The sequence below is a fragment of the Anopheles moucheti genome, chromosome 2 (genome assembly GCF_943734755.1).
Source record: "Anopheles moucheti chromosome 2, idAnoMoucSN_F20_07, whole genome shotgun sequence".
Lineage (NCBI taxonomy): Eukaryota > Metazoa > Arthropoda > Insecta > Diptera > Culicidae > Anopheles > Anopheles moucheti.
In genome coordinates this window covers 48,131,381-48,157,171 of record NC_069140.1, presented here as the reverse complement: position 1 = coordinate 48,157,171, position 25,791 = coordinate 48,131,381, and the positions used below count along the sequence as shown (strand labels likewise).

The 25,791-nt window shown below is 44.0% G+C and overlaps 1 protein-coding gene across 1 annotated transcript; it reads right to left on the bottom strand.

The window, feature by feature from the left end:
- Positions 1-2,960: 2,960 nt before the first annotated feature.
- LOC128309724 (GTPase-activating protein) lies at positions 2,961-25,460 on the bottom strand. The gene is made up of 7 exons (XM_053046184.1): positions 25,305-25,460; positions 10,462-12,527; positions 9,383-9,630; positions 8,751-8,756; positions 7,646-7,844; positions 4,883-5,037; positions 2,961-4,819 (listed from the first exon to the last, which is right to left on the bottom strand). The coding sequence occupies exons 1-7, from the start codon at positions 25,357-25,359 to the stop codon at positions 4,192-4,194; spliced, it is 3,357 nt and encodes a 1,118-aa protein (XP_052902144.1). The 5' UTR covers positions 25,360-25,460; the 3' UTR covers positions 2,961-4,191.
- Positions 25,461-25,791: the final 331 nt, after the last annotated feature.

Sequence of the window (25,791 nt, the reverse complement as noted above, 5' to 3'; positions counted from 1 at the left end):
ATACTCAGTACATAACCGCATGCAATTATGAGGCGCGATCGGCATCTACTGGTGGCGACGCTTTCTTCTAAACGCTTTTACGTACGTACGTGTTTATATGAAGTATTTTGTGGACAGTGTTTTTGTGTGTTTATTAAAAGTTTATTTATTAGTTCGATCTTCGGATTCGTGGTTGAGTTGAGAAAAGGGATCAACGGCGGATCAAACGGTAGACGGAGTAGATGGTCGCCTAGGGCCACGACGTGTTGGAGGCCCCAAAAAATGTTTGTAATGCCCCTTCTTACTGCGCCTTTAGCTTTGCCTCATTTCAAGGGCCTCAATGCCCCCCAAATTCATCGTTTTTAAAATTAGAGGCGCCAATTTATAATTCCGCCCTGGGCCTCCAAGGGGATTGATCATATACTGTTTCGAACACAAACGTTATATCACATGGCGCTTTTTATATACCCGTTAAAATTCTTTCAACATTGTTGCAACATATTTTTACTATTTCAAATGTCATGTTGTCCGATTGGAAAATTCCGAATATTGCAATTTTATTACATTTTACATCACTTTCTACTTATACTTTTGTCTTTATGTGTAAATGTGTAAATGTTGTAAATGTTATGTTGAGTTTTGTTGCTTTCCTCCACTTATTCCTTAGAGGAACCCGTCGGGTTGTTTGTTATCCACGCGATGTCCCTTTGCTCAGCAGAGACGAAACGGTTATTAGGGCGAAGGACGGAACGTGAACAAGCTCAGTAACTTTTCAAACATTAAATATCTAAGCAACTGGATTCATTAGTCTTTCTCAATTGTACATCGATGAGACCCTACAAAATGAACGAGGAAATGTACACGTTATTAAAATTTTTTGAACAATTAAAACTTGTTTGGATTCCCAGTGTTTAAAGTAATATTTCTTTCAACTAACGTACACCAAAAATTGTGAGCCAGTTAAATATGTTTTCAATTGATCGATTTCTTATTCTTTATCTCATAATCAGGAGTAGTGAAATACGTTTTGTAACAGTTCACTCAGTGTTTGTTTTTAAGTTATCCATCGTCTCCCCTTTATCCGTCTCTCTCTCTCTCTTTCTTCCTCTTTATCTCTTTCGTCCACTTACTGTTTAGCAAAAAAAACTTGACACATTATTAATGCATCGACAATAAAATTAATAATATTAATAATGATAATATAATTCAATATGTATATAATAATATGCATCTTTAGCATACACTCCTAATATTCCACAATTCCGTAGCCCTTACTCACAGTGCGCCACTTAAAACCTGTAACTTTTCGAGCAAATTTCCCTATCTAAAATACAAACTTTGTCCCACTACTAGGTATACCTTGCCACTGCTTGCTCGCATTTTTCCTTTTATTCCCCTTTCCTTCCTTTTAACTCCACGAACGCAGTCCACGAAGACGCAGAGTTAGCCGGTACTGAAACGATTTACACATATTACACACCTGAATGCTCTTGTACGTATATAACAACTTTGCAAAACGGCAATACAACAAAAGTAAAAACCGTGGTTGTGCGATACTTTCGTACGTGCAGTGTCCGTAAATGCTCCACACAATCTGTTCAACTAATACAACGTGTTGGAGAAGAGAAATAGAGCAGAGAAATGGTTCACTGTTTAGCTTTTCATTTAAAATATAGTTCGATTTAAGGAACCAAAATGCAAAGCTAACAACCACACAAGAATTTTACCATCTTATTCGTATTCAATTTTTGAATTTGGAACATTTTCAAACCATGTCGTCTTCCGCAAACGTGCAGCTAATGGACAAAGAATGCGTGAATGGATTTGTTGCTTTGTTGTCGAGTGTCAACGTTTGCCATTATTATTTTCTTCTCATCCGTCCCATTGCCAATGTAAGTTTTAGGTTCTAATCTTGAGATTCCGGAAGGATATCCGCGGAAGGCTCTAGTGCGTGCGGACAATACACACAATACGCAATACTATGTCGAACCTTCTCCTTTCCCTGTTTGCTCTACTAGTAACATCGCTTTACCACTCGATCTATGTAGATTACATCACATACGCTTTTAGTAATGACAGAGGGAGAGATAAGTTTGAAAATTTAGTATTTACGCCCCCCCAAGGTGGGAAGATATCTATTAACAGTAATCGTTCACCCTCCCCGTTGGGGGGTTGGTTTGAAGCAGCACGTAAATCGTAACGTACCGGTACACCGATCGGTACATTGATCTGCTGCTGATGGTGGTGTTTCGTTTAAAAAGGCTGTTCTATCTTACACTCAGGTTTTGTTGTTTTCAGGATTTGTTCCACACACCACACGCACAATGATGCATAATGTTGCCACTGAACGGATGTGCAGAGATCTCAAGGCGCTATTTCCACGTACACACACAAACACACATACGCCCGAGTCCTAATGGCCACAGTAGACCATTGTGCATTTAAATGGTGATTGTGATCTTTCCAATAGCACCACACGCAGCAATAAACTATTGTTGTAGTCGCGTCTGTTAGGTGGTGTGCGGCCAGTTCTATAGAGCCGAACATTGATTCTATACCCACGCATCTTACAATCTACTCGCCTTTCGATGCAAATGTTGCATCTTGAGTACGAATTTTCACCTATAAAGTTAATTGTGTTTATGTGCATAAGTTATTTTGGTGCTGCTTTATCTTCCCGCCTCTTGGTTTAATGACCATCGTTAAGAAGTTATTAAATTTAAAAAAGAAAATGAATAACAACTGTCTGCCTGCTCGTTTCTTTGCACAATATATTGGTGTAGAGTCTTATTATAAATTCGAATCATTTCATACTCCATCTGTAGATAGGATGTTTGTGTGTGTATGTGTGCTTTAAAAAGACAATATTTCAATATCATTTCCGTTTCGTCGGTAGTCGAGGCCGTCGAATTTTTTCGGCCTAGTTTAGGAATGCAGTTTAGAGACAAAAAAAAAAGGAAAAAAAAACAAAACAAATGACCGCGTAAACCACAATTTGAGATTACAACGCATAAGCACATAAAACCGCATCCGTGCGGATGCGCAATATACGCACTTGTCCGCAACCAGTGTAGATTAAATTATCAGATTTTAGGCTCATTAATGTATCGTACTGTAACGTATTATTAGGCTGATGATGAGTTACCCTATTTTAAACACCGTTTTGTATATAGTTGAGGCAGAATCTTGTTACCAGCATCCGCGAAGAATGTATATGTGTGTGTGTTTGTTCTGAGGAGACATGTTGTTTGTTAGTTCAAAAAAGTTACTCTACAAATCAGTTACACAACGTCTGCCTAAATAACAAAACGAAAAAAGTACGTCCTTCCGCACAGCTTTCCCGCAGTGGAATGATTATCAGACTGGAAGAGTGTACTACTTTGACACAGTTGAATGTGTGCATGGTTGTTGTGTGTAGAGAGCTATACATACATTTATCAGTAGCTAACAGATTATGAGCGAATGAAAATGCAAACAAACCCATTTCTTTTTCCCTTCTGCTCGTCTCTCAAACATAGAACATCCGTTTGCTCGGGGCGACATTCATATTAAAAGCTATGAAGGGAACCTAATGCGGAACTGAAATTATGTTCCAAAAACACATTGCCAACTTTACATATGCTACAAATCGTTAAGTGTATAGCCGGTTTAGGTGTCGATCCTTTTTTTTTCTTACAACGAAATCAACTACTGAGAGAAGAGAATGTAACGCATTCTAAACTAAGCTGTCGCAATTGTAAAACAAAACAAGAAAATTATAACGGACATATGATTTACAATTCTCTCTCGAATGCTCTATAATTTTGGTGCTGCATAATGCTGATCGTTTCATTTTTCTCGCTGCTCTTTGTAGCGCAATAGATGACACCTATCTTTGTTCCTATCATTCTTGCAGATAAACAGTGATCACCAATAATTAAGGCAAGAGAAGTTCCTCCTCGAACTTTCGATCAGCCGCGTAAAAACAAAAATCAATACTTAATAAATTCTTCGTACTATACAATAAATAAATTAAACCGTTCGCCGTATGGTTTTGTTTTGCCATACTACGAAATACAGTATATGTGTCTGCGCGTGTTTGTGTGTATGTGTGATAACTAATGGAAAGTAGAGTTTATGATGATTGTCCCCTGCGGCGGTTGACTAACACGCCACCGTCGCAGTTGAATGCGTGCATTGCCCACAACGCAGTCCGGTTGTGTGCCCATAGCGCTAGCATTGCGTCAGGGGATCACCACTGTCTGCGCTGCGCATTAGCAAATTCCGATGGGGGAAAAAGTGCGCCAGGTTGGCATCGGGATAGTGCTGGGTTGAGACACTGATCGGAGTTACACTACCAATACCACCGTTGCCATGTGTTGTGGTACAACCAGCGCTAGCGATTCCTACCGCACTGCTGTTGGTGTTGGACATGCAGGACGAATTGGCAGATTGCGACCCGTTCACGGTACCGCTTCCGGTAGTAGCTGCTGCACTTGCTGCCGCCATAACTGCCGTAAAACCGGACCTTGGCATGTGTAGATAGTTATCATCGCCGATTGGTGCCTGCCGGCTACCGTACTTCAGGTCACGCGCCAACATCGACTTGTACTTTCGGTGTATCTGTTCCAGTGTGGTGGCAATTTCGTTCAGCTTTTTGATCGTTTTCCGCGCTGCCATTGGATCTTCGTAGGCCGTGGTCGGATCCAACACCTCCAAACTGTTAATGTTGGCAATGATTAGCGAATGCAGTCGCTGTAGATCGCGCGCCGGATCAAGGGCGGTCGCGAGCTCCATTTGGATCGGGCTAGAAGATGATACGGGCGTACAACCTGCCGCATATTGGTCACTTTCATTGCAACTGGAACGAGAACGAGATGGTTAGTACACTACTTATTTGTAGAACATACACTCCATGTCTTACCATGTCCATGCACTGTTAATATACGCTCGAGGATGGAAATTAACAAGTCGGGCTTTGTTGCTTTGACAGATCTTACTCAGCAGATCAATCCACTCTTTCTCCTCCACGCAGTTTGCTGTTTGTACATAGAGGGGTCGTTGATCTTTTTTAATTATCTGAAAGTATCAGTAATGATAAGAAATTAATTGTGATTAAAACACGTATTTAAAACATGTCGGGTTTGAGGTAATAAACTCTCGGGTAGACTGAGCCATGCATATATGTATAGGACCAGGCTGATCAATATAGAATTCCTGTCACGTAGCAAAGCGTGGATCTACGTGTTCCTTCCCCAATCATCCCACGTCAGTGCAATGACCCAATTTAAAAACGGATGCAATTGTTGAGTTGCAGAGAATATTCTTATTACTAATTTGTAAAGCTGCTTAAGGCGCCTACGTTAAACTTCACTTAGAAACGCCATGAGACGCGATCGTGTGCTCATTAGAAGGAGAAAATGGAGATACGAGACTGCATCTCAATGGCGTCATTCACCAAATAAGAGCACGCGTATGGTGCGGCAGATGTGACCAGAATAACACCACTCGCCGGTTTTAATCGATATAACATTTGCATATTTTAAAAAGGTGCTGCGATTGATTTTTTACACTTTTGCATTCGACAGTCAGTGCAGTTGGCTGTTGCATTAACCGTATTGCTTTAACGCGATTTGCATTTATCAATTAAGGGTGATGATGCCGGGGTTGTGCGCTATTGACGAATCGTATCTGTTCGGTACATGAGATATAGATGTGTGCCGATTATGTTTTGTTGCAGTTGTTGAGATATTTCAATATTTTTACATGCAATGAGAATTACAAACAGTTTCAACATTTATTAAAGATGTTGAAGGAAGAACAGAGGTGTTTTTTTTTATTTTGCGGTTCAAAAGACTAAAACCAAACAATACAGCCCTGAGACACAATCTGTTCATTTCTTGCATGTTCTTATGTTCGTGCGACTTGCAAGGTACATTCATCCTTGGACGACCTCAGAAAGGAATAACATCCAACTCCATGAATGGATGCGGTATTCTTTGCGCTCTCAACCAGTGCGATGAACTCGAAGCCTTCAGCGGCCCGACAGTGAGAAGCAGTACTAACAATGAATGAAGTAGTGTGTCATGCATCACCATTCACCAGAGCGGGACAACACAGCTATGTGGTCGTGGGGAGAGGAGTTTTCATGAATGGAAAAACATTTTCCCACTATGCTGCTGTACTTGGGCGCTTGCGCACTATCAAGCTGCTATCGGTGAAACGGGGGCCGGCCATGGCAGCATAGCACTCAAAACATTATGGTGGAAAACCGCCAGCGGCATATTTCATTCGTTCGGCTCGGCAGCTCAAGCACCAAAAGCGAATATGGAGGGGTTAAGCAAAATAATGTGGGGCGGCTCCAATATACGCAAGTCGTTTGACGGTAAAACGACACACCAATTCAATTCGATGTAGCTTTTTTGCCTCATAGTTAAAACGATGCCTATGGGAAATAATAAAAGTGAAACTGCTTCAAACTGTAACACTCTTTCGCGGGGATTCAGCGAAACGGTGCGGGGTGGTGTGCTCATCGTCAATGTGTCTCTTTCTTGGGCGTAATTTACCGTCTCCGGCGTGTCTCATTCAATTGTTTTCTCAAACTATTGTTAATCTTCTTTCCTACGACTATCTCCCTTGGAACCGTGTAGTTTTGGACAGTCGGTATCTCCCCATCGTTCGCTCTGGCTTATACATTCATTTGGAAATCTTCAGTCACGGCAAAAGCTTTAACGTTTGCATGTGCAGCCTCTGTCAGCCTTTCGTGTGTAGCTCGACCCGCTGCTGGTAAATTCTTTTATTTCATTCAACTCCATTCTTATGTTGGGTGTAATGTGGGCCAACACATAGCATATGGATGCCGGGACTGAAGCATAAAGCGATTGGCGCATTTTTGCCTTAGTATTCCCACAATTATGTTGATTATATGCTCTCCTCTCTGTTACCTTCGCCCACAAAAGTAGCGTACAAAGGCGTCTTTTTGTTCCACCTACCTTCTGTTAAAAAGCTTTTAAAACATACGCTCCTACACCCTTACAGTTGGCCGGTGTAAAGAAACTTGTTTTTTGTTCAATAGCAGCTAGCAATAAATGCACTTTACAATTGAAACCCGTATGTGCTCCCATAGTATCAATATGGGAAAGATAGACGAATGGTATACAAACGCATATAGGAAAAGAAATCGATTCACTTGGCGTGTGTCCTATTGCCCCAGAGACTATTTTCATACAAAGAAAAACGAACAAAATCATTGCTTTTGTCAACCAACACGTCTAAATGATGAATTTGTAATGCAGATATTGTGATGCACCAGATATAAAACTATTTTGGCCGCTACACCTGCTTCAATACAGCACCTTGACGGTAATCTACAAATCGGCGGGTATCGTAGAGTTCGCACCGCTAGCGCTAGATCAAAATCAATATTTTTGTCTTATAATCTCCAATGAAGTTTCTGTAATCGTACGTACAATTTTCTGGTCAGGTTGAAAATTTCAAAACATAAGTTAGATGAACTTCGAGTACAGTGTACCATGCAGTAGACACATTCAACAAAAAAAGTTTTTTAGGTTTGCAAAGTGTAACATCACCTTATCAAGTTTGGAGAAAACAAATTTCAATGAAACACAATGCGATTATCTATGAAAACCTGAAAAATCCTCTACACGTTCACACGTTCTGCACTTACCTGAAAAATATTTTGCATCTTGAAGCTCCTTTCATTGAGCCGTTCGACAGCCAGTATATCAGCTAGCGGTATATCACAGATGGGTCGTTTTCCCTTGGCCTTTGCGTAACTAAGCGATTGTGTCGTCAGCCGGAAGTAGCGCTGCTTGAAGTTCCGCCTGCCAAACCGTTTTCGTCCTTGGGCGCGTTTCGTCATCATCCTACGTTGGTGTTTTATTTTCGGGAAGGGCGGGTAAGCGTGCGTAATGGGTGGAAATAGAAAAAAGATTTTTTTTCGTAAGTTTTTTTGTTCGATTTTGCATTTAATTTAAAAATTATTTTATTGCCACCATCAGTAGCTATAATTAACGGATATTACACGCTAATCATGAAGCGTGTGAAATACTTTCGTGTACTTCTAATAACAAGCAATAAAAAACAAGAAACAACAACTTCAATAATAAGCACATAAAAAACTAATATTTTCATATTTGCATTTTTTTTGCAAACACAATCGCGTTTAAAGCAGCATCGAGTGAAGCAAACTGCCAAAGATGATTGCCATAAATTGATAGCGAAAAAATAATGATGGAGATGGTACAATACACGAAGGATAAGGTGCAAGCTACCATGGGGAGAAGAACGGTGAACAGAGATCTCATCGTTTGGGACATTCCGTCTATTGGGCTGGTTACATGCGCGGTTGAGCAAAAACAATGATATTACCCAGGCAACAATGGACTCGTGTTGCTGAAGATAGGTGCTAAATGTCACAGGATTAGACATACATATATCACGGAAATACGAAAAATGCTTAACACAAGCTAACATCATTGCAAATTAAGATATTCCATATGATGAGAACTGATTAAGAGGGATGTAAAATAAAATACTTTACTATCAGGTACTATCAGGTATGCATCTCCAAGAATTAAAGTTTTACGTTTGTAGGTATCGTGAAAAACGATTGCAACAGGATGGTTTAACAAAATCAAGCGATAACATTATCAAACATAGAACAAAAAAACATAAAAAAAACTACAAATTGCTTAAAATCGACTGATCTGCTGTCAATGAAACGGAATCTAAAGAAATGTGCCAGCAACTATATTTCCAGCCACACTTACCATTCTCTTCCGGGCGGATTTTACGAAACATTCCCATCAGATAAGAATATTGACAATAGTGATGCGTATGCATTCACGCATTTGTTCACGAGGATTGTAATTTGTGATACGAATTTTGTCGACGACACACCGTCGTCGTCGATGGATAAAGTTTGTGTCCAATTATTTCAATGTTAGCATCAATCGTTCGGTAACGTTTCGCGCACATTGTAGTGCAACACAGACGATAGAGAGGTGAAGATTAAAGGAGGAAGAAAAATAGAAGAAAATATAGATACATAAACGATGGAAATGGAAATTGGAAAGAACCTTAAAGACAACAATGTTTGCAATTATACTATGGTGACATTGTTGCCAAGCTTATGATCATTAATGCACATGGAGATAGATGTCGGTTTTCTGAGTTCCAATTGGTGTACAATCAAATTTGGTAGTAGAGTTGGGGAGTGGAGTACAGGTATGAACATTCGTGAACACGAGGAAGGAACAGTGCAACGAGGACAATTTTACAGGAAATATCCCAAAGACATTTGCATACAAGAGTCACACCAGGGGCAACAGTATAGGATGTGTCAGATGTTCGAAAACGAACCTGAAGAAACCTGTACCACCTTCGCACGAATGCTACTTACCCTTCTTTCAGCACCACAGGTTCTAGTATGCTCGATTGCCCATCGCCAGTGTTGGTAGCGCCAACGGTAGAAATCACCTCTAGGAAGTGCTTAATCGCTTCGACGTGCTGCTCCGTACAAAACTTTTTATACAGCTGCTCGGTGTACTTTTCTTTGCACGGTTGCTGCGCCGATCGCGAACTGACCAGGTTACCCATCGATTGGATTGTTTTGGAGATCAGCGTTAGGGTGCGCGTCGTCTGTTCGTCCTACGGTGGTGAGAACGATGGTGAAAGGTGAAAAGAAATGATAAGAAAATTCAAGAATGAAACAAAAAAAAACAGCAAACAACTATAGTACTATTTTTGTTATTTGTGCATAAGAACGAATAAAGCAACGTGATAGCAGAACGTTTTTGGGTAGTTTCGAATTCATCAGTTTTGGAACCCGGAGTGTGTACAACAACAGCTGTTGTTTTACCAAGAATTGGCTTATCAAAAAAAAAATGCCAATAACGCGTGCCCCAAAGAAAAGATCGACGATGTTTCATTCACAAAACGCGACGGTTTTCTACCTTACAGCAGATACCCCATGAACATGGAGGCTAAGATGTGGTGAGGCATCAATGAATGAAACGACACGTTAAGAGTGTGAACGCAATACACAGCGTGTTCTTGATAAGATAAGATTATTAATCCTCTCTAGGTTTATAAATGGTTTTACTATCGTTGGCATAAAGTACGCCGATCTTGCCTGGCCGATAAGAAACGCGAGCAACACCCAAAATAGCAGGAAATAATACGCTCTTCAATGTTGTTCGTCGCTCAATGTCTATTTTCGCTGCCTGACTATTTTTGCCCCATACACCCAATCAGCTTTCCCACGTGTTAATCAATTTTTGGACAAACAGGAAGTGCGGCGTTTACTTCTTTACCCAAGATAACAATCCCTTTTACATTAGGTACAATGTTACAGCATTAGCTTTGCAACATAACCACTAGGAAGCAAATATAGTGCATTTTATTACACATATGCAAGGCTATTGTTAAACTGTGTAAATTGCAAATATTCAAGAAAAAGTAATACAAAACTGTACTCACCACTGGTTCGGTTGTCAGATCGAACAGTTTTGGTCCTAGAATTGCTGGCGCAAAGAACCGCAAAAAGATGAACCCCGACACTACGGAATAGCGTACCTCCTTGTTCTGCGGGAAGTACTTGGCGGCACATTCGCGCAGATTGTGAAATATTTCGCACAGTATCGCTGGACACTTGACCGCACTTTTCGTGATCGCTTCGAACACCTTCCCGACGTAGTCCTGCAGATTGTGCAGGTTGCCCTCGATGGCACTAACATCTTTCACCCGGGACGGATCAATTTCGCACGGTTTCTTTTCGGCAAAGATTTCCTCCACGATCGGGCGTAATGTCGCGTGCAGATAGTGCAAACCGGACAGCCGCATCGCTTCGTCCATCATCTTTGACACTAACGTATTGCCGCGAAAGATTGTCGTCGGATCGGTGAGCTTCGAAATTTCATGATCAGCCAACGCTTTTATCATCGGCGCGATCACGTTGGTGTGGGTGAACAAACGTACCAGCGGTTGCGCTACCTCCGTTTTGTTCTGACTGATCTCACCAAGAATATGTACCGCACTGGCCGTGATCGGTTTCTGATCAATCGATTGAATTAGGACGTTGTACAGCTGGTCGTAGGTCGCCAAAGGAAACACATGGTCGGACGTGTAGTTCAGCTTCAGCCGTAACGAGCCGAGCGAATTGTCGCAGGACAGCCGGGTACCGGGTGGCGTTGCACAGGTGCGCATCGGTCGTGATTGGCTGGTGCGCGGCTGCAAAAAGTACCAGGCGCTCGGTTGCACCGCATTCTGCTGCTGTTTCCCCCGAACCGGTATGCGAATCTCGCCCAAAAATACGTCGTCTCCCATGCCCGGGCTGGCGTGCTTGAAGCTAATGACGACTTCACAAAGATCCGCACCACCGAGCGGCATTACCGTGTACATGTTGTTACTGTCACTTTTCGAGGAGTCACTCCCGTAACCATCGATACACAGATCAAAGCTGAACGTTTCGTCGAACGACGGGTTGATGGTCTTTTTGCGCACCTTTGTGCGCTTTGTGATGGTTTTTTTGGTCGAGTAGTGCGCCACTACGATCGCGTACGGATCACAGAGACCGTTTTTGCGTGCCAAATCCAAACACTCCGTTAGCTTGATCGTGATCCGACTGCTGACACTGCCGCTGACCAACATACCGCCGGACACGTGCCCGTGCACGATATCTCCATTGCCCGATTCATTCGCATACAGTGACAGCAGCAAGGGCGATGTGTGGCTGGAATCGAGAAGTTTCAAAAGCGGCGTCATCTGATTACCTGGCCCACCACCGCCACCTTCCACAGACCCGCCGAGGAGTGTGTGCGCGTTGCTACCCTTTGTTGGGTAAAATAACTTTAGATTTGTACTAGCGACAGAACTATTTAGCTGAACTGACATCAACGCATTGTTGGACGCTGGGTTTGGCGAGTGGGCGGTCGGGTATGGGAGGATGCCACTGTTCTCCTTAGACTCGCTGCCCACCAATATACCACCAACGCTGGCCCCCGATGTGCTGTGCACGTTCAGATGATGATGGTGTAGGTTGTGCTGGTTTAGATGATTTTGGTGAAGAAGCTGCTGTTGCTGTTGCTGCTGATGCAACCACGACAGTGTTGTCGGCTGTGTCAGATACCGATAGTCCTCGAACTCCCCAGTATGCTGTTTCAGGTTGCCCACGCCGTCATCAATGTTGATAAGCAGGTGGGCCATACCCTGCACCTCCGAGTCCTCATCGACGGGACGCAACGGGAACCAGTGATCCTTATGGTTGTACTGGTGCAGATCTTCGCGCCGGATCGCTATTTTGCCGTACGGTTTGTCCTGCTTCAAGTGCCGATCGCGGTCCCACACGTACACCGAAAGGTACCGAAAGGGGCGCGGTATTTCGAACTGGTACTCCTCGCCAAAGAAGGGCGAAAGCGTACGCTCGATGGTGGGCGTCCGGCAAATTTCCTCCTGGTCGAGCGCGATCGTGCAGTACACATCTCGGTTTTCTTTCGATGACGTGGTACCACTATTGCTGCTGCGTCCCACGAGACTTTTTGCTTCCCCTGCGAAGAAAGAAAAGGAAAAAACCGGATTGCAATCATACGCGCAACAAATGTATCATTTCATGATTCACTTTTTGGTTTGGATTCTTAGAAACTACACTGGTGCTATTCTCCAGAAGACTCACTGGTATACTTGGTAGAGGCGCCGGTCTTCACAAAACAGAACCGGACTAATTCCACAAACGCAGGACTTGACTATCCAGCATTTTTTTAGGGTAAATGAAGTTCAAAGAAAGCCAACTAAAAGAGAATATTCTTGAGAGCTTTGCGGGATTATTCACTGTGCTGTATTGTTTGAAATATTTTACAACTCCACGTTAGTCTTGTTTTATGCAAATGATTTGGAAATAAAAACCAACTTCGAAAAATAGCTGTGCGGTTCTTGGAGTTGTTTCGGTTTAATAGCTTTCCACATGCTCCATATATTTCGCTAATAGTACAGACACATAAATTCTCACCTTGAAACCCGTCAAGCAACACTCAAATAACATTACATAAAGGTGCTTTAGATATAGAACCTCGTCGTTTGTCATACAGCAAGTCACAACGTGCTCACACCAGTAAAAAGTGGTAGTAGCGCAAAAGGAAGAAAAGGGTATTCTTGATGCGGATATGGGTTATTGATAAGGTTTTTGCTGACACGGCTAAAGCACGCGTCGACGACAGCGACGACAACTCCGACAGACCCGCAGGCGACGCCGGATTCGCTGTTTGTAGTCGTATATGTACGAAAGCACAAATACGTGATGTCATTTGCTATTGGCCTTGCCGCCGATCACACGATACACGGTTTGTCGGTAGTTGTAATGTTCAACCGGGGAAGGGCTACGGGTTTTCCGTCCCCCATTTCGTCTCGGAATTGGTAACTATCCGTTTCGGACGCTTCCGTTTCAAGAAACATTAATGAATCATTAATGCATAAAGTATTCCTTTGCTTTGCTGACTCGTGCTAACGGAATATCTTCGTTACATTCGAAATTGTTAACCGGAACGTTTCAATGATGTTGTCGCTAAAAAATTAAAGTAGTTTACAGTGTTGCCAACTATAGTCACGATCGAGCACGCGAATGGGATCAATGCTATGAACCACCTTTCCGATAGGGATTGTTCAACGGTTGTAGTAAATGATTGATAATCACAACGCCACACAGTGTGGCCCGCTTCATTAAGTTATGAATGGAACAGACATCACAAGAGCTTGATTCAACATTGATATTCTCGTGGGCGTCTGCGCATGTCACCGCCGAGTATCTGTCGCATTCGCCATTCTCAGTTGCACACTTCCTCGCGAACGAAGAAGCGCGGATACAACAATAAAGTGGCAGGGCAAATTGCACAAAAAAAAAACGTGTCCGTAACGTTAAATGGTCGGTTTGATGGCAAACGCGACATGTATCTACATACGATTGACAATAATTGACAATAAATAAAGCCGTCAAAGCGGCAAAGAAAAGCATCGTTGAAAATTTCCCTCCACTCCATCCAACGGGCGCGGTCCAGTGGGGCGAAGCCAGTGCTCGAACTCTAGGGTACGGTGTCCTGGGGAATATATTTCCCTCGCCTCTATCTGTCTGGCCATGCATTCAGCTGTCAATATTAATCTCCATTCATAACGCTGTTGCTCGCCATTCTACACCACCTACGCAGCTTCGATCGATTTCCAGTTCGGAACGGTTGAATGGCTAAAAAAAAAATCGGTAATAACAAAACGAAATACAAAAACACAAATGATAGCATCCAACCGTAACATTCACGAACGGAAGCTTATGTCGGGGAAGACTATTGCTTGGGGGGGGATATGATTTTTTTTGTTAGTTAATGTATTCCGTTGCTGAAGGACTTTTGTAGGGTGTTGGTTACCAAGTGCTTCCTCCTGGCAGTAGGAGGACACGTGTGAGAATTCTTCCTCTAAAGGTCAAACGTTCCATTGCCGGTGTGCGTCTTCAAGGTTAATGATTTTCCACAAGCTCCAGACGGGCGTTATATCTTGCACGATGATAAGAATACGGTGTAATTATATCGCGACGAAAGGGGAAAGTTAAACATTTCGCTCAGCATTAGACAACATTTAACAACAGGTGTGTTTGGGAAATGGGGGAAAAAAAACGCTTAACGCAAATGATAAACCAACTTTCACTTCATCATGTACTCTCTTACTACTTCCAAAACATTGCCCCAACTTTGGGCAATGGGACCAATTCTCTCTCTCTCTGGCAGGCAAGAAATCGCTCCCCGGGATGGGGGCATCATGTGCGGCGCGTCGTTGTTACTTTTTTCCTTGTTTTGTGTTACGCCCCAAAACTTAACCACCACTTTCCTCCAGCCCATATGTTGTGCGGTGCTCGACCACGGCACGAAGTCTTCGAACGCGTGACCTTGTGACCATCGCCTCCGTTACCGATTGCGCAAAACGTAATGGAACACACATGAGGGCAACACAAACAGTCAACCAACCAAAAAAAAAAACACACACAACAGTAAGAAACCGAATCAACTCTCAAGTGACACATTGCCCGGAGGTGGTGTTGAATGAATGTACATCATGCATGCGAAGCAGAAGATGTGTTGCATGGCTTTAAAGCATTGCCCGTCATTTGCCAAAACGTGTCTGGAAAAGCATTAACCAAACTCCTCCCCTCCCCGAAACCATTGTTTGCTTCATGGTCCATCGCCGTTCGCTGCCTTACTCTAAGGTGCAGCGGCACAACATGCCAAACAAATGTGATCGCAATGGGGCAAAGTAGTGACCATAGCTGTTGGAAATTAATCCACCGCCCGGGGGTGGGAGTGCGACATTCAAAACCTCGGAATGGTGGCACTTTAGCACCACCACCAATCGAATCCAAATAAACTCGTTACGCTCCGAAAACTGATCGTTTTGAATGTTTTCGCACGCCCGCACGTCTGTGTATTTTTCGAATGGCTGCTCGAAAGCTCCCCCTTTCCTTCCCCAATCGGAGGGTGGTTATCGAGCTGAAGGGGTTTGAGTGTTTGAAGCAAACAGAAGAAGAAGAAAAAAAACCTATTTCACCAAACCCCCATTTTCACGCGCCGCTGTAGCCCCCAACTGCTGTGTCGAACGTTTTGGTGAATGAAACTCATTAACATCTACATGCGAGCTACTCTATCCCCTCCCTACACATTCCCTCGCCCTCCTTCCTCTTGCCGTCTCACATTCCTACGCGGGGCCACGCGGGACGGTTCTTATTTAAATTACACAACTGCAGCACCGCGAGGGCGGCGCTCCAGAGTGAACATCTCCCGATCGGTTTCGGATCGGCTTCAAGACGCGCGACTGAATTGACTGATTCAACTTGAATTTTGTTTTCCAACCCAATCCAACGTCGAACCAACTGTTCACGGGTCTGAACTGGGCCCGATTACCAGCGACAGCGAGCGACAGTGGCTTATCGGACCGGAAGCGATGAATTACACTTCCCCCAACGGGGGCTGTACACTACGAGTACTCGCACACTCTGCTGGACCCGTGTCTGGACGACGCACAGCGGCAAGCCTCTGGTGGTTAGAGATAGTGTGTCACTAAAGTGTGGAGTGCGAGAGCAAAGCGCCAACATATCATGTGGCAACAATCATAGATGATGCAATACGATCGCTGCAGCAGTAGTGGATGCACTCGGGAAGGAACTGATTATGTCTTTTCCTCTTCATTTAATCTAGCAGCTAGCGCAAGCTAGTTGCATTCCGAGTGACGGGTACGTACGGCAATAATGCTGGACAGGATTCTGCTGGTCATAATATTTATCACACTGTGACACACGCACACCTGATTGTAAACCAAATAAAAATATTGAGAACTTGAGAGCTGTTCAGAAGTAAAATATGTGCGAAGTAGAGTACGGTTATATACCGGGGTTTTTTTGTTTAGCTCGCAATCAACAACAGGAAACGGCAACGGCTTACAACAGCCCAACGGGCGACCGGAAATAAATTCTTTACAGAATAGTAAATCTCACGCTTGTGCTAATGCGGACAGTAGTGAGCGTGCCCGAACCAAAACAGCCCGAACAACAACGTGCGTTTCGATGAGCTAATCGGGAACCTACCCGTACATCCAAACGCTGCAATCGGCGCAAAGAAGTGTGTTTTTAAACGGCCACACCACAAAAACATGTACGATGTTCTCCCCCCGGTGCCCCGAACACGGTGCAGGGAACCAATTGCTTTGGCTGCCAACCGGAGACACGATATAGTTTACGTTCATTAAGGAACGTTTAAAAGAACCTCGAACGTGGGCCTACTTGTCGTGCTACACAGCCGACGGACCGGGGGCCCACCATTGCACCATGGTACAAGCACAATGCACAGTACTCAAGACAGCGGCCACGAAGCAGCAGCAGCAGCAGCAAGGAAATGCCGCCGATTGTGTATCAAATTACAAGAAGCAATGGTTCGGCGGCTTCCTTCCCGGATTCCCTTGGTGTTCTTGCGGCGGGGGCGCTGGTGGGCCTTTTTTCCTGTTGCAGGGTAACTTTTTTCTTCCTCGTCTTGTTACCAAGAAGCCCAAGTAAGCAACGATTCGGAAGGGATGGAGTTTTTGTTTTTATTCTTCAGCTGTACATTCCCGACCCGGGACGGTGAGACTGACTCATTGATCAACAAAAAAGAAAATAATAACTAAATGACACATACTCACAACGGACCATATGCGTGCCTGCCATTGGAATAGTTTTCATTTTACACTCTTGGTTTTTTAATACAAATAATGGTAAAGGAGGAAAAGTTTGTCAAACGATAATTGTTTTTTTTTTTAAAACAGGAAAAAGTGCGCTAAAGTGTTAATGATTTTTTTTTTTAATTAATACTAATTGATATACATTAATCATTCCTAAAGCACATGACTGTTAAAGAAGTTTTACTCTTTGTTCCGAAAAGTATTAAAACCCATACCATTAATGCCCACGGGTTCTAGCGGGTAATAGCGATAAATGGTTCCACAATTATCATGTTTACGTTACTCCTACCCAAACGTGATGCCTTTTTTTTCTCTTCTTCCAGCACGTTTCTTACGACCCTATCGGAAGTCATCGTTCCTTCCTTGCACAAAATAGCCCTATATACGTGAGACGTCAACCTACGTACAGGAGGATGATGGACATTTGCCGTCAAACTATTTACCGATTCGTTGTAATATAAATAAAATGTTCTATTTCAAATTATGTTGCATAAAGGCAGCTGTTGATGCGAATGCAAGGTTTGATTACGATAATAGCGTCAACACCCGCGAGAGGTTCCATGACCTTGTGCTGTGATAATACCGGAAAACACGTGAGTTTTTACCTTACTACTGGCAATTAAACAAGCAAAAGTAATCAACAATCAAATTGTGTCTGTGTGTGGTGGAAGGAACTGAATACTGCAGACGCATTTCCAGATGCTGTCGCGCACACAGCACATCCATCACATGTAATATTGACCTCCCGAGTACACGACGAGCTGAAGCGTTCTGTCTAACCTAACCGTGTGCGTAATAAATGCGGAGAGGTTCGGAAGACAACCTCGGCCGTCGGAAGCATGTCTCATCGTGTCTTGCGACTTGAGAACGCATGGGAGATAAAGTAATTTCCTGACCGATAAGTGGCGCACATACCCAACCACCACTCGTCTTCGCGCAATCACGCTCCTTTTCCTTCCTTGCTCTGCTACATACTTTATCAACCTACGTTTGTATCTGCAACACTTCCGGCCGTCAGACAGTTGTTGTTGGTAATATTGGTTGAATTTGGCTGGCGTGTTGCTGTGTTGCTGCTCGTTAGATTGAATTTGCCTTAACACTACCTAATGCAGAAGATGAATTCTTCTTCTCCGCGATGATGATGATGATGATGATGATGGGTAAATGGCGTCGGTTCGGAAACGCTACCGGTGCGCCAATGTGGGTCGGTTTATCGTTTGTAACGACCACCGGAAATGACACACTACTACTACCACTCACTGCATCGTACTCACAACCAACCTGGCCCACACCGGCCCGTCGATACGTGCGCATACGAATGCCAGGCTTCAACATGATGCATGGGAATGGTAGTGGAGGAGCGGTAGCGCTGACTGTCTTCTCTCGTTTGTTGGATCAAACGGTGCCGCACGTACCTCTTAGCGACACACAGCGAAACAACACGCTTAAAGTTGGGGGTGTGGTTTCGTCAGACGATTAAACGTGGCCCACGCATGCACTCATCGTTACGGGGGACACTTCAGGTGTGTTCCCCAAAAGCAAACAGTGCCCGTGTGTTGCTTCTGGTAGCTATCTTCAAACGGTGGGTATTTGTGGAATTCTCGATCGATCGATCAATCGACCCGAATGAATGCATTTCACCGTCGACCTCCATAATCATGGGGATACTAATTCGTTCACTAAATTGATCACGAAAAGCCTAGCAAAAGGGCCACTAGCGATTGCACACGATCGCTCTCTTTATGAATCGCTTCCTATTTCGACCACACTTCCGCTGATTTCTTTTTGCGTAATGTACGACGATCGGTTTCACAAGCACGGAGGCGTTGGAGCGATGCTAGGGCAAAAAAAAAGCCCATCAACTCCTAATAAACGCAACTCCGCTGCTACGTGACATTCCGTGGGACGCAGGAAAGGCACCAACGGATGATGACGATGATGATGATGGCGCGTTGATGGTGTTAACCGTGCGCATGAAAATGATGATGACGGGGATGTGTCTGCCGCTTACGATTGTCACCTTCAACTACGATGAATCGTTACGAAACTGGCGTAGTAAGTCTGCTTCCACTGACGACCGTTTCCGGCGAATTCCTTATTCTACAGGAATTATCCGGAAGCCTTGTGGTACTGTTTGATGTGAAGCTTAATTTCGACACGCTCGATAAGTGCACATGTCCCGATGCTCGTCTCCAATAAAGGCATTTTATTTCCCACTCATAGCACAATGGGAGAAAGCAATCTAATAGTGCAGGCGGGTTGAATAAAATTCGTATAAACGCTACACAGGAGACTTTAGCAACAAGATGCATGTCTGCGCAGAAGCTACACGAACAAGATCTGCTCAATACACTGCGCCCAACATTCATGTCGATTCCAGTCGGTGCGATGTCGTTCGCTTGATGAGTCTCTCGATCGCGACACATTGTCCGTAGCCGGCTGCTCGTATACATTGACGCGCATGTGGCGGCAACCCGGGCCCGGGCTTGTGATGCTGGGGTGCTGCTGATCACGATGTCAGTAATGATGAAAATCGAAGGCTTCGGGTGGAGGAGAAAAAAAAACTTTCGAAAAATTGAAAGTTTCTTCTGCGGGCGTTGTTCATATCCGTGGGACGGACGTGTATATGGCTGTTACCTGCTGCCAGACCAGAGAGTTGGAACCGCGCGCGACAAATCTGGATTTGATGCTGTCTCCCCACGGTTGGACGTTTTCGTAGACAAGCGACCCAACTGCCCACAACGAAAGTCGTTCCGTAGCACGTTTCAAGGCACCCGCGCCAAACGGGATGGAATGAATAATCCAATATTCGCTTCGAATGGGCAGTATCTTCCTACGGAAACCGTTGCCACTAAATGCAAATATGTGTAATCGCTTGTGATTGTGCCTGGGCGTACGAAAGACTAGCCTGTTTTATGATCGATAATACCAGCTGACAATTACTAATATTCAGTCGACGAATTTCCATCAAAAAACTGCACTACCAGGATCCGCGGCGAGTCGGCGAGTTACGGTAAGAATTAAGAAATATTAGTTAAATTTACTTAAGTTTACTAGAAATTCATTCCAAAAATTCAACAATCGAAGTAAACATCAGAGTTCCTAGTAATTTTAATACATTAACTATACTTTCCGTGTACACTTTTTTAACGCCCAACAATGTACATTTTTGGATTGTACGCGCACAACGCGTTAAAATGATTACATTTTTCGCCTGCGTCGTATTGATTAGTTTTCCCACGTAAACCAAGTAACGCCAACGACACAAACAAGTTAAGTTATGCATTCGCAAATTAAATGCTTTTGCCCGCTGCCACTGCTTTAACCCAGCCAAACACACAACCGACCTGCCCCCGCCTTCTTCTGCGCGACCAACACAGCAGCGGGTAAGGAAGGCAGCGATGGAAAAAACAGGGAAAAGTGTCTTATTGCGCTTGACAACTTTGAAAATCAGTTACCGGGGCGCGGAACTCCGTTAGTACGCGACCACCAAGATTGCTATCATATAATCGTCCTACGCTCGATCGGTGAGGCGCACCAGCAGACAAGAGCCACCTTGCGCTATTGCGTACAGCAAGCGGTAAGTCCCGGTTCCGATATTTCGGAACACTTCCATCATACATGGTGCATGGCGATGGTGGGCTGGTGTATGTGCTAATTAAACCATTAAAGGTAAGGCACGTACCGCGTTTGGTTCAGATCCGCTGCTGGCCGTGGTGAGGATTCGCGCGGAGTATTGGGGGAGTGGGAGAGAGAGAGAGATCTGTACGAACATTAAAAGAAAATCTGTAACAGCTCACAGCACAGCAAAAAAAAATAGCACACTCCGCCTGGTCCAATTGGTAAAATGGCGATGGAAAATGCTTTAAAAGCCCACCGCGCATGCGGATGGTGCGTCCTGTATTCAGGTCATTCGAAGGGTACTGTTACTGTTGCCGACACCAAAGACCGATCCACCGATTGACAGCCGGTTATACTGATCGAGTCATTGGGCACAAAGGCGAATATGCCTTTGCTTATTGTTGCTGTTGTTGTTTTTCTGTGGCTTGGTTTACAGGTGTGGTAGCGAGGCAAAAGGAAGAAATGACATAAAAACGGTAAAGAAAGTACGGTAAAACCTACTTTGAAATGCACATTTAATAACTCAGCAACGGTCACTTAATTTTAGCACGTCTTCTTGGATATTATGACCAACTTATTTTGTGGTCTGTTTGGGTCAAACCTTTTCGTTTCTACAATCATTTCATCCAAATTACCAGTGCAAAAGAATTTATGAATAAAATGTTATTTTATGTCGATTTTCTATCCCATTTACTACCCTGCAACGACAGAATATCCCTTAATACAATTTAAGCAGTCTGTCCTCGACGATCGGCTTACAGCAGCGAGAAGCAATATTATGGCTCGATATCGCATCATAACTTAAAATGATGAATCATCGACAAAATCCCAATACGGCATGACCTGGACTATACAATGGTGTTTAACGCGTTGGTCGTCTGTCCACATGCACATTTGCGGTCGATCTAATGTCGTGATCTAAGTCACCAACCGTGGCGTGGTGTGTTGGCGGCATGTTGGTCTTTACATGAGTCACTTTTTTGTTGTTGTTAATAGTCTATCATTAAAACAAATAAAAAAAATACCCATACGGTGCGTCTGGTTAGCGGCACTCAGAGTTCATCAAATGATAGCTCTGTACCAGTATTGCATTGTTAATAATGTGCTTCCCGTCTGTGGAGCGATCCAACGATCGTCATAATGACAGAACGTTGATGTTGGAAGGCAGCCGTAAGCATGAACCGTGCTGTACAATTCTTTGAATTATCTCATTACATAGAAACAACGTTCAGCAGTACCGGTTTGATGTTCTGCAATGATCAACCACTGGCAGATTTTAATAAAAAAAAGTTCGACACAACAAAGACGCACAATGCCAGGAATAATATACTAATTGTATGGCTTTATCCTGCAACAAAATGTAATAATAACTAAAATATCTTTAACTGGCACTGCTTCCGGGCATTTGTGTACTATAACAGTAGTCTGCGATCTTTTTACAAGCCAAAAACAGTGTACATTTTCTTCTTGCATCACACACGCACATTTTCGGGTCATACGAGCTGGATTCTACTTCCTTCACATTTCAGACGAAGCTCTCGATATTACTTTGCCGGTCGGATGGAAAGATTTTGCGTGGTGCGTATTAGTCATGTCTGTACTAGACTCATATTTTATAATACAACCGGACGGTTCTGTCTGGCTGTATGACTAAGTATCAGTCACAGGGGAAAAGGTTTAGTACGATATCATGGAACCAGTTGTAGGAAGCATAGCAAATCAAAAGTTCAGTTTTGCTATGAAATGGATGACACGATTTTCCAATACGTATTATAATATGGTATGAGTTCGTCCTCACTTGCAAATGACCTTTTTGTTTTGTGTGGACCGATTTCACCCAGGGACATTAGGTCTTCCACGGCAATACACGTTGACGTCACACCGCGCCAGACCACGGTGCTGAAGCAGCATCGTTCATCAACGTCAATTAACATCTCTCGCACCAATTTGCCACTTTCTATTTCATTGGGATTAATTATGAAGCTACGTGCATTTCATCCCTCTCTTTTTGTTTACACGACCGTTCACACACCACTACCGACCGCTGATGACCACCGTGGAGGAAATCCCGATGAGCAGAATATGCACGTTGAAACGCAACAGTAACAACGAAAAATAGTAGTGCGAGAGACACATCTCCGCAGCACTACTAAAGTGACAATGTACCGGACACTTTCATCGAGTTTTAAAGGTGCGTGTCGGTGAGCACAGACAATAAGGAAAGTGCTTGCTAGCAAGAACAAGTTTGTAACCGGTTGCAAATCGTATAAAAAAAAAACCGATGCCAGGCATCCTTCCCTTTTAGACTTTGGCTGAGTTTATTTGTTTCATCGCGAGCTAGCGACTGGTAACCATAGCAACGCACCCCCGGTAGGTTAATTGGATGCGTGCTGGTTTTCTTAAATTTTCTCACTTTCAACATCAGCGGACAAGATTTTGTTTTCACTGCCAGCTTGTTAAATTCAATGCAGAGCGGGAAAAATTCCACCCAGGGACACTATTGTTGGTTGGAGACTAGAAAATTTACTAGTGCTGCAGCCAGGGGAGAAAACATGGTTCGTGGGAAATGGCACCGAAAAACCCGCGCACTACTCCATTGTGCATTGTTGTGTGTTTTTCCTCGTCCATCGCACTTTGGAAAGAAATGGTATTTCATCCCGTAACGGGGTACTGCTTGGGTGGATGGGTAATATTGTTCCTTCTACCATCTGCCTCTGTCGCACTGAGGCACGGAGAGAAAGTAAAATATGTACTTTAGCATTTAAAAATGTTGTGCAGGATTTACTGTTTTAACTGTCACAGTTGACACATCAGTGAAAATGAGAAGTGAAAAAGTGAGAGTGAATGAGAGAAGAAGTGCTAATGGGCATAGTGTTGGATGTAAGGCCGCGATGCCAAAGGAAGTATTTGCCTGTCCTTCCTGTTCATCGCTTTTTTTCAGCTGTCCTTTGGCGTCGCTTCCCACGGTTATTCGATCCGGAAATGGAAACCAACACTTGCACAACACCACCTGCTGTCTCGGTTGCGCACACCAACTTGATCCTTGATTTGTTTGCCTTCTGCGGTTTTTTTTTTGTCGTCTTTGGTTCTGCTGCCTCTGCACCGGAAACATGTGGGTATCAGGGAATACTTGTGCGTGTAATTAATGCAATCACTTTTTTGAACGCCTGAGGTGTTTTTTTTTCGTTTTTTTTTTATAACATTCGTTTCCACTGTGCGGGTTATTCTCGTAGGTTGGAAACAACTGTCGTTTCTTCGTAGGTGCGAGTAAAAAAATGATGAAAGATCTGACATGGAACTGGTATACTGCAATGAAAAATGTTCCAGCTGGGCACCGCGTTCTTCAATATCCAATCGATTGTACATAACTACTTCAAGAGTGTTACTTTGCACACCAGTCTCACGTTCGCTAGACAATGGTAATTTGAAGAATTTGGCTTCCAGTTGCAGTTCTCACGCGCGGTTTACAATAATCTGTCATGTGGAACATACATACATCGGGAGGTTCTGTTGACATTCAATCTCCGCTGCTGAACTCAACTCGATCGACTTACGGGAAATCAACGCAACCCCATTCATGCCCACCCATAACCCTTTCCTTCGCTTCTCCACCAACCCCACAATGCAACATAGCACCCCACTCACCCAACACCCCTGTTAACGTAACGGATCATTCGCTCTCCTTCTCACTCTGTCTTTCTCTCTGCCTACACACGCGTTCTTGGCTTCACACACACGCACACTCTGGAGCATACTCGATATTCCGCACGTAACTCACACCAATCTCTACTGCTGCCACAACCTGACCGACCACCCATTTCCCCACCCCTCTTCAACCACTTCGATTCCTGTGAGTGATTCGTTCCATCGCTGCGTCTCCTCACCCACTGTTTCATGGCACACTCAGACTGCCCGCACACAAGCAATTTCCAGTAATTCGCAAAGCTTAATCATGAATTTTGTGTGTTTGCGGTTCTACTGTACTGTAAGACACTGTTCTTCTTCTTGTATTCCACAGCTAAACATCACAACTCGTCGTCCTCCGCACGCACTGAAAGTACACATTTCCAACAGTCGCTAATCACGTACTTCCGTCGTTGCACACACAGGTCTTCTGTAGCGCCACAGCTATAGCGTTAAATTATTACCAACCTTTCGCAGAACTTTATACGGTCTTGTTTCGGTTTCAGAACCACAACACACAGTCGATACAAACGCACACACACACGTTCTTCTTCTCGATCAAATCACCACCTTCGACCCCCACCCAATCTTCACGACAATGGTTCGCTCTGCAGGATTTAAATCACTTCTGGAAATGTTGGTACACCGTTCGGCTTCTGCTTCACAATCTCACACGACACTAACAAACCAGCCAATGCTGGCCAAAGAAAGAGCTTGCTACGATTGCCGAGAAACAATACAAAACGCAACACACCACTACGGGATCAATCGCCACTTACCTATTTTGATCTTCAGTTGCTCTTCGACACGAACTTTACGTGTGTCGTCAGCCATATTGAATCCATAACTATGTGCTTCGGCGCTCCGGACGTACAGCGGGTTGGCTGCCAATGTTGCTTTCTGGTTTTGATGGTTCTTCCTGATGAAAGGCTCGGTTTATTTTCTTTTCTGATGATGCTGCCCGTTCCACACTCGAAAGCCTTTGGCTCCGTTGATAGTGCGTTACCGTGTGGCGCTTGTTCGCAAATGTACAACTCCTACGAAACACGACACGAACGTTTTGTGCGTTCGAAACGCTGGATCAAATGCTATTGATGGCTAGTGTGCGTGATACGTTAGCTCGCTCGCCTGCCTTGGCTCAAACGCTCTGGCGTTGGCGTTGCTCAGTGTACGGTGGGTGTGTGTGTATGTGTGTGTGTGTGCGCGCGCGTGGAACATCCGCTCCCGCGACCACACTCACACCACTATGCGGGCTTTCATTTCGCG

Bases quoted from the DNA above. Each gene is read 5' to 3' on its own strand.
- LOC128309724 (XM_053046184.1), bottom strand. From the start codon at position 25,359: ATGGCTGACGACACACGTAAAGTTCGTGTCGAAGAGCAACTGAAGATC. The intron at 12,528-25,304 runs GTAAGTGGCGAT...CTTTCTTCGCAG, and splicing joins GCAACTGAAGATCAAAATAG to GGGAAGCAAAAAGTCTCGTG. The intron at 5,038-7,645 runs GTAAGTGCAGAA...TGATACTTTCAG, and splicing joins AGATGCAAAATATTTTTCAG to ATAATTAAAAAAGATCAACG.